This window comes from Struthio camelus, chromosome 2, assembly GCF_040807025.1.
Source record: "Struthio camelus isolate bStrCam1 chromosome 2, bStrCam1.hap1, whole genome shotgun sequence".
NCBI lineage: Eukaryota > Metazoa > Chordata > Aves > Struthioniformes > Struthionidae > Struthio > Struthio camelus.
In genome coordinates, this window is record NC_090943.1 from 55,688,485 (window position 1) to 55,698,497 (window position 10,013).

A 10,013-nucleotide genomic window follows, 5' to 3' on the forward strand; every position below is an offset into this window, starting at 1 on the left:
TTAGGTAGTGGGGTTCACAACAGAAGATTTTGTAGTAGGAGTGGGTATGAGTGTCTGTGTGTGTGTGTACATACAACATGTAATGGAGGTTTAAGAGAACAGTGTCATACAGAACAAGCACAACATAGGTTATTCATTATCAGGATAAAATTAGTGATGGGAATATATAGTTGCTGTACCCTGGAAAACAGAAAGAATGGCCGTAAGTTACCTTGGAAGGGGCATTGTAACTTTTTCCTGTGTGCCCCTTCTCACGCCCAATCTTAGTTGCCACGTGCCCACGTCTGTAAACTTGGGAATAACCAGCAAAGTCTCCATTGAGGGCTACTGCTTAAGGGCATGAATGCACAAAAACTTTATAAGCTATTTCAAAATTATTAAAAAAACACATGTGGACACTTGTTAAATATTGCCCATGTTTTTCCCTTACCTGCTTGTTACTTGTTATCTCCGTTGTGTTATGCTGCTACTACACACCACTATTGAGACAGAATCATAAAAGGAAGATTTTAGCAAGGTCTGTAAAGGTTTTTTTATGGAGATGGGACCTGCTGTTCCCAAAGTAAGAGCTGCCCTTCCTTCTCCTGCTCTTAATGTTGCTATTTTGTGGCATGAATGCCGGTTCTGTGGAAAATGAACTGATGAAATCTTCATGTAGGTTGAACTTTTTGTGTTTGTTGCAGTTAGGAGGGGCCATATTTACACCAGTGAGTGATGGAAACTGTTGTTTCATGTTATCTATCCTGGGATGTATACAGTCCCTTAGGACAAAGAGAAGGTCACTGAATGGACTCCTTTCTTGCAATCACACTACTTCCTAAACCAAAAGCTAAGTCCTTTGATTTACATAGTTCTTAATGAGTCAGCCCATGCTTCCCACTCATTCATCTACCATCACTCCCCTTTCAGATACAAAAGTCTGATCATGTTTAAATTATGTATGCATGTATCTCAGTGATCAGTGACTCACTGGAGGCTGGAGAGGGACTGGCAATGTTCATTCTCAGTTTGCCACTTCACAGAAGTGATACTGAATCCTGAGTGAGTGCAGTTTCTTCCGGAGTCTCTCCTGTGAAAGCAGCACAGGATATAGTTTGTAGCTCGACCATCATAAGGATCCATGTTCAGCACAGCATTAGAGTCGACGATTTCACACTAATCCCTTTTGCACTCCAAGCTAAACTGTATCACTTTGCTGGGGATAAGCAAGATATTTTTACTTTCTTAAACTTTCTGAGAAAACTCTTTGGATTGTGTCCATGGAACAAAGATTATATGCTAAGGAAAAGGAATCTACATTTATCTCCTTAGCAGTTTATAATGATAATGAAAATTATTAACAGTGAATGGGTGCTCTTAAGAAGAAAATTATCATGATTTGCAGAGAATCAGGAAGGTGCTGGGAAAAATCTTTGTCCTTTTGTGAACAAAAAAGCAGAAAAAGCTATTAACTTTGGTCATTCGGAACATTTAGTTTTGAATCCAAAATTTTATGAAAAACAGTTACTTTAAAGCTGTAGTTTGTTCTGAGGCTGTTTTATATCTGGTCTAGAAATAGCAATATTAACCATCAGGCCATGAGATGGGGTGTTTTTTCCTCTTTTCTTTTAGGTGGGAAGAGCTGAAGAAAGTGGTACCTCCCTTCTCTAACTTAATCTGAACTCAAAATAACTTTTTGTTCTCTTGCTGTAACAGCCCTGTTTCTGAGTCACTGTATGAAAAAGAGACTGGGAAGTGTTGAATACTGTAGATTAAACACTTCAAAGCCAACTTTGACTAAGTTTTATGCATGCTTCAGAGTAGACTAATGTACAATAGTATCCAGGAAACTCAGCCAGTAATTCATGAGAGTCCAAAATGTTGTTCTTAGGATGAATCATAGCAGCATAAATGATAGGATTGGAGAAGATCCTTTAGGTCATCCAGTTCAAAGCCTGTGTCTCTTCCCCTTCACTAATCCCCACTAGGATTTAATCTACCCTATCTTTACGTATCTCTCCTATACTTGCCTCAGCCACCTCCCTGGCCTCCCTGGTTAGTTTCTTCCATTGCCTAATTGCTTAACCCAAAGATCTTTAAACCTTACACCATAATGCGTAGCATGAACAATTTATGACTACAGAAAACAATCTTTTCTCCTCCCTTCTGCCTTCATGCTCAGATATCATCCCTCCCTTTAAATGGCTTTTTTTCCCCTCTCTAGCTGCATGAATAATAATCCCAGGAAGGGTTTTTTGTTTTGTTTTCTTTTATTTCCATCTGTCTTGTGATACTTCTGCCTCTATAACTGGTTTTCTTTGAACTTTCTCTCAGCTTTCAAGCTTCAAGAGACTCAAAAATATAGTTTGATCTAAAAATGAACTTTCTGTGACTACAATAATATCTATGCATTAAGCCATGCTTTTCGAAAGGCAAATTAATGTGATGAGGTGTTCAGTTTCTTTGTTTATAGATATTGCTTTGATGAGAATGCTAATGTTCTCTGATTGGCAAATATCAAAAACAACTTGAGGGACAAGTGGGTGTGGGTGAAGTGGTTAAGTGGGTGAAGGTGGAATCCATCTGTGGCACTGTGTTTTAACCTCAGATATATGCAATCTCGTGTTAGCGATGAGGATATTAATTTAATCTATCACATATTTTAACTCTATGATGAAAACTTGTCTGCAAAAACTCTTTGGTTTGCCCACTGCACAGAGGTTAAAATTTGTCATGATCATTTCGAAGCACAGTTTCCTAATTTATAACTGTGCTGATAGATAGAGATAGAAACCTTTCACTATACATCTATCTAGGACAGCTATTTGCTGGGCTTATGCTCAGACCAGTATTATTCTGAGAATATTTTTTGATGGTGTACAGAATGAAACAGTTTTAAAAACTTCATAGTGGGAGCTATGAAGATGGAAGAATGGAAGAAAGGTTTTTTTCTGATGAAATGGGGTAGAGGAGCTTTGATCTACAGAATTTTAATTTTATACCATGGATTTCTTTGGATTTGCCTAGGCTTGCCAGAATGTACTGACAATAAACCTCCCTGATGTTAATCATCTGACCTACCATGATATGTCCTGTGCCAGTTTGATCAATGTGAAATTTATGTTGCTCTCCTAGATGACTAATAAATACTGCATGTTGAAAAATACAGGGCTGAGGTGGGAAAGCTCATTATTACAAGGCACGTTGTCACACTGCCTCAAATTTCAGAGTTACACAATAAAAATAGCCTCAATCTATACTTCATGTGTCAACCCACCTCTCCCACAATTTGCGCATGCAGTAGTACTTTGATTCATGCCGAAGTATTCCAGGTTCTCTGTAGCTATGCATAGTACTGTTGGGCAAAGCTGTGTGAAATTAAAATAATTCCTGCTATATTGCTTCAGTTCTGCCAGCCTATTATTGCAGTTAACACATTAGGTTGAGTTGATCCACGGCATCTCATGAACTTGAAAGTAACCATTAATATTGCCAATTTTGGCATGACAGTTTGTAGAAACAGACATGAGGATTATTGGTAAGAAATCAGTGTCATGGAAATAACTATTTTTGGAGGCAGAATCTTTGGCGCTATTTTATATCTCCAATAATTATTTTTGCTTTATAATTTTATATTTACAATTTTAATTATTAACATATTATACCTTCAGCCTACTAAAGCAAAAGATACATTTGGATATTATAGCCTTTTCATGAAAATCTTTTTCCCTTGTTTTTATTAAAACCTCCCCTTGCTTTATTTCTTGCCATGATGCCTCTTAGATGTCCTCTAGACAGTCCTCAAATGTAGTAGATAACAAGGGGAATGTGCAGTGGCAGTGTCATATGTCTTGAAGTGCGCGTCTCAGTTGGCAATGCTAATGAACAGGTTAGTGCCTCTTGGTCTCCCTGGTAAATCTTTGGCTGCTCTCTTAAATGCAGGCAGTCAACAGTGAGTATTATCCACCTTTTTGCTGTTTCTTCTCTGAACGACATGCGTGTTCAGCTTTTGTAAGAATGTGCAGAAAACAATTTCCAAACTCTTGGGAAGTCTTTTCCCTGATTTTGGTGGGAAAGTAAGCCATTTTACAGTATCTTTTTATATTCTAGCACACAGAGCTGTAGACTGTTTTCCAGATGTAGTTGTATCAAGGTCACATAGTGAGGAACAGCATTTACTCTGGGCTCTGCAGTGGCTTCTCTAGTTCTAAGCTGCATTGGGCTACATGGCCCATTTCACCGCAAACGCGTGTCTTCTACAGCTTTTCCCACTGTACTAATTTTTAGGTGACTTTCTTTAACAAGCATGTGTTTAAGATTGCTGTTTCCATGATGTACTTCAAGTTGTATCTTCTTCTATCTTCCCTCAGCCTTGTTAATCTCTTAGGCCCTACGGCAGTATTTCTTCATCCTCTCCAGTATGTTTAGCTCATCTTGGTTTCTTATAATCCACACATTTCATTAATGTGCTGCCTACCTCCTTCTTCTAGATCATTAATGAAGGCATTAAACAGTTGGGACCTAATGCTGATCCTTCTGGCATCCTAGCACGTGCTAAGTGATAAGAGTCTTGAACAAAGGAACTGCTATGCTGGAGCTGGCCTTTTTAAAGCCAAGTCAGCTTTTAACATGGCATTTTTAATTATCGTTTTTAAAAAAAGGAAAGTAGGAACTGTAGTGAGAGGAGCCTCTTAGCCTACTGGGAGTCTTGGGATTCCAGCTCTTCCAGAAATCTTACTTCCTTAGTCTTTTGGACCTTGTTGGTTTTATCCTTGATCTCCTGCTGTCTCTTAGCCTCATTGATGCTTTGCTTCAGGCTCAGGGCTTGAGGTAAAATTTGTTGAACCTATTACCATCAGTCATGAAAACCATTCATGCACATCCTGAAATGCCCAAGCACTGAAGAACAATGATAGTGCAAAAAAAAAAAAGGGGGGGGAACAAGAAACAGAAATCTAAATGTGTAGAATTGCATGAATCTAAATATAGGCATCCTCTTAAATGGTGTAGATACTTGGTGCTAAATTCTGTGTGAAAGTGATTCTGAAGGCATTTAGGCCTACAGACAGTGCACTGTGCCTGGGTTTGGAAGACCTGAATATTAAAATCTCATTCTACTGCTGACCTGCTGGATCCTTTCACCTCCCTGGACGTGTGGGGTTTTCAGCCTCCTTCAGCGATGGCTCATCAGAAAAAAATATTACATGAAAGCTGTGTATTATTTTTATTATTATTCATATGTCATTTGGAGATAGTGCCAATTTATTTTGAGGTGCTTTGCATTCATTAGAAAAGGATTAAATTGAATCATTTTCAACCAAAAATAATAGTGGACATGTAAGAAACACTGCTGGGTTAAATAATCACTTTAAATAAGCCATGCAAGTATGTGCATAGGCAAACTAATGTGATTATCTACTGTTCTTTTTTTGCATAGCTACTCCAAGCAATCTTTTTAGGAGTTCCTACCCACTTCTCTGATTTTGTTAGGTTCCTTATTGCGAAGATTCATTTCAGATCCAAAATGGAATCATCTCTTGTTTCACTGTTCTTTGAAACAGGGAGTTTGCTATTTTCCCCTCCCCCAAAGCACTAGTCTTATATAAAAAGCAGTCCTTATTAATGAATATACAGGACCTAATTTTCTGTTGTTTTGCAATTTGTACTGACAGTTCTACGTGGAAGAAAATGCAGACAAAATGCAACTAGATTAGAGTGACTGCATCTCAAATCAATTGCCCAGGTGTTCTCTGCCATTTTTTTCTGATGTAAAAATAGTCCATAATGTTTTAGTTTAAAGACTATTATCATCCATCGTATGCATAAAGAAGTTGATATAAAATTGCCTTTGTTGCTTTCATTCTTACAGTACCTACACTTGTGAGTGCTGGAATGTGCAAGTTATGCATTTTTATCGTAGTGGTTTTGCATGTAATAAATTGTTTCCTCTAGCTATAACCAAGGCTTTTACAAACTCTGACAGGATCAACAACATAGTGTATGCAGTTGAAAAGTATACTGAATTTTTAAGCATCTTCTTTCTCCTTTTTAGGTTTGTCTGAGGATGCAGCAGAAGAAGCAGAAAAGCCATGAAATCTGAAGACGGCCCTCAGGAAGAATTTTATCTGATGTCAAATACATTTATAATGCAGCAGTACCAATCCATTTTACTCTGTACTGATTGCAGCCTCCAGAAGGAGAGAGCTGTGTTAATTTGTACAAAAAATGTTCTCTTCTGATCATATTCGTTTGGATTCCCTGCCAACTACTAGCATCCTCTCTGTGACCAAAGTTTAAGCACTTACCCAACTGTTGTAGGGATGTTGTGTTATGTTTTGTGATATATCAGCCCTTTCTAAGGATTCTGTTGATTGATCAAAGACTGTTTACACACTGTTAAAAGCAACCTTTGTTTCAGGGTTTGTTTTATCTGTTTTTTAAGATATTCTGAACCATACCTCCCTTTGAGATTACATTAACATTTGTTTTATCACAGTTTTGACAAAACTATCTCCTTTCCTCCTTTACTAACATTCACAATTTCAGACAGCTGAATTAACTACCAGAAGAAAAGCTGCTAATCCATCAACTTTGTTTTTTCTCTATCATTCCTTATACAGACTCATGCCCCCAAGAGATATAGAGTAAAATATAGTTACTGGACATAAAGGGCATACCCTTTTGCCATTAACTATGTCACTGTGAATGTGAATAAAGTCTATACTGCAAGTATCCTGAGCACAGCAACACGTGGATCTCTTTGTGGTTACCTATGATTTCTGTTTTTCTTGTGAATCAGTCTGTTCTAGCGATGGGTTAGATTTCCAGAAGTGATTAGCAATTTTCGAGTGCCTAAATTTTTTTGAATCCAGCTAGGAGGGTGCTTAGAGGGTCCAGGCTTTAGAAAGTGCTGAGTACTCACATTCTGAAAGTCAGGCCCTTCAAGATGTTGGAAATGCAACACTCAGCAACTGCAAAACTGAGGCATTCAAAACATGTTTGAGAACCTTGGCCTAGGGTTTGGAAGTGTCTGAATAACAGGAGCTCATGTCTAAATTACTGAGAGTGAGATGAGCCTGATGTCAATAGAAGATATTTGGAGCTGAAAAGAACTGAGACCTGGGTCAAGTGTAAAGATGATGAGCTGCACAAGATCTCCCTTGGCTGTTGCTGATTTGTAGAAAATTATAAGCTGCAATCTTGGATGGCAGATGTTCTAGCCATAGAAGTCCCTTCAGCTCACTTTTGCACTGTTTTAGCAGGGATTGTAACGGTTGCTATAGTCTACACTAGACTTGTTTGATAGATAAAAAGGATACATTATTTTTCAGGAACTCTAAGCCAGCAATTTTCATCACCCCATATCTACTTTCAACCTCTTTGCATCCAGTCCTAAAACAAAACCAGTCTCTCCAGTTTGTACCAATTATGCAACTGCTGTTTAACTCTGTTGTCCTGCTCTGGCTCAGTAAGCATGATATAACTGTTTCTTGGACCCTTTTTCAACATGTTAGCTATTAAGTAGAGCCAAGAGGCTGGGTAACTGGGTAAGGCTACTGATAACTCCACAACTGAAGTGACCAGTGACTCCCATAAAAATGACTCTGTCCCACAATAGACCCCAGAGCTATGCAAGTTGTGGGGCCAGAAATCTTACTGCTTTCCCAGGAAGGAAAAATCCTACCCCCTGCTTATTGTGGAGTGATTCTGCTGGCTGAGTTGTCTTCGCTCTGATCTGTCCCCTGTGGTTTTTGTCAGGAGGGCAGTATCCAACCCATTGAAAAGGTACCCTACTGCGCTGTGAAAATTACACAATAAAATAATCTCCTGTAGTCTCCGTACACACCTCAGTGACCAAAGAAAATCCATGGAGAACTAATCAATTACTGTAGCTATTAGGCTTAAACTTTAACTATAGATCTCAAATCTTCCTTTGTCCTCTTGTCAGTGGCTACTAGGTATTTTAGAAAAATCAACTACAGTTACTACTGGAAGCCCGTGCCGTAGAAGTGCCATTATGCTGTAGAATCCTGAACCAAAGAATCCTACACTATACATGTATGATAGTAGCTGGAAAATACACTACTTTTAGACTTTCGTGAAATATATTATTCTATTGTAATTGTCATTACAGAGCATGATCCAAATGATCAGAGCTGCCTGGCTCTATTGGGAGTTTAGGGTAAACAATGACTAGTGACTCAGGTCAATTATACTGTGCACTCGTATTTCTTTAAGTTATTTTCTGTCATTTTAAAACGTAAGGTTCAGAGGCACTCCTATTTGTCTTTTGTACTCCATGCTTTGTAAAATGAAGTCTCATGGGAATCTTCTTATAGAAAGGGGAAAACATACTGGTTATAAAGAAAAAAAAGGTAGGACTGTCTATAGGAGTAATGTATGACCTCTTTGTATATTGTGCTAAATTGTGGAATTTGATAGCATCATCAGGATTTAAAAGAGAAATACTGTAGCAGTGAGTAAAAATTACTTGTTTTCCTCCAATGCCAAATAGCCTGGCTAATTCAAAGGCAGTCAGTCATTGAAATGTAGTCATTTAAACAACAAGGCTGAGATGAAATATTGTAAAATAATTCTTAGCAGTTCTCAAATGTAATTTGAATTTAAAAAAAAATTAGACTGGAAAAAAATAAGCCAGTTACCTGAAGTTTTGAAGTTAGAGAGTTGGTCAACTGAAGTATGTAAGGAAACATTGCTAGTTTGGGGGACTAGATGTTCAGTTCTCACCAGCAATGTTTCTGAGGCCAGGAAAGACGTTGCTGACCATCAAACTATTATGAATAGGATTTTAGAGTAATACCTGGTCAGTTGTTCTGCTAATTATAATAACACACTGTTTTCAAATGAAATCAGATCATTAATATAAATGCCATATCTGGAACCCTAGTGACTGATTCTGCAAAAAGAATACTCATATAAAAACTCTTTCTTTCTTTTCAATATACTTAAATATGCAGCCTGTCTGTTCATTGAACTATTTGAAGAGAATTTAATATTTTTAGGTGGCACATAGGCAAAAATGAAGTTTAAATAATCATTTTATTAAAATCAGTTTTGGAAATATATATATATATAAATATATATATATATATATATATACACACACACACACACACACATATGTATAAAGAGAATATCATGACATTTTGAAAACCACACAGAGTCATGGCAACTTTTTTATTGTATATGTGCTATAGCACTTTGAAATGCATTTTCTAAGTCATAACCTAAAATATATACATCTTATTTCTATTAAGTGAGTAAATATTTTGTAAAGTTTTATTTTTTGAATATTATTGTCCAAGGGGTTTTTCTTTGATTTTGTTTTTGTGCTGTTGAAATTTAGAAAAACAGATTAAAGCAATTACTGCTCTGATGACCAAAATCTGGAGGCTTGGGCTCTGATGATCTTTTGGGCTTTGAATACAATGCTGAGTTCAAACCAGTGCTGTGGTTTCCAGCACCAGTTTGATTCTTTTGTCCAACTATTAATAAAGTATGAGCCAGAAAAACAACATTTCTTTACTTTCAAGGAGCAGTTTTTCACTGTATAATGTCTTGTCTTTTCTCTTCTTTAGCATGTACTATAGAAAGAGTGTTAGAGCTAAGTTTGAATATTCTTGTATTGCTTATAAAATTCTTGTATTGCTTATGAGGAGTAATTTACTGCCATAAACTGAATTTTTCAGAGCAGATATTGTAAATTCCAGGTGAAGTCCTTTCAGCATGAAAAGAATATATAGTTTATGCATTATATTTAATAAATATCTTTCCTTCTTATCAGAATATCCTGTTTAGAAACACTCTGTGCAAAAAGATACTATGCTTCAAAGATATTGCAAAATATATGACATACTCCTGGAAGCAAGCTTCTATATTGCTTCTTTGCTAGAAACTAACCTTGAGTTTTCCACAGCCTTGTTTGTAATCACCTCTTGACAGCATACTTTTTTGTTCATTCACTCCACTGTTGCTCCAATATTTATGTAGTATTTTCATATGCAGTTTAGAGG

The 10,013-nt window shown here is 37.1% G+C and overlaps 1 protein-coding gene across 4 annotated transcripts in view; it reads left to right on the top strand.

Moving 5' to 3' along the window:
• The window catches only part of BBS9 (Bardet-Biedl syndrome 9), a 320,100-nt gene extending 310,314 nt beyond the window's left edge, over positions 1–9,786 (top strand). For all 4 annotated transcript variants that reach the window (XM_068935862.1, XM_009679691.2, XM_009679693.2 and 1 more), the window contains one exon: positions 6,032–9,786. Coding sequence is in view for 3 of the 4 variants with exons in the window: in XM_009679691.2 (XP_009677986.2) it covers positions 6,032–6,072 (41 nt within the window). In the remaining variant the exon portion in view is untranslated. The remainder of the gene's footprint in view (positions 1–6,031) is intronic.
• Positions 9,787–10,013: the final 227 nt, after the last annotated feature.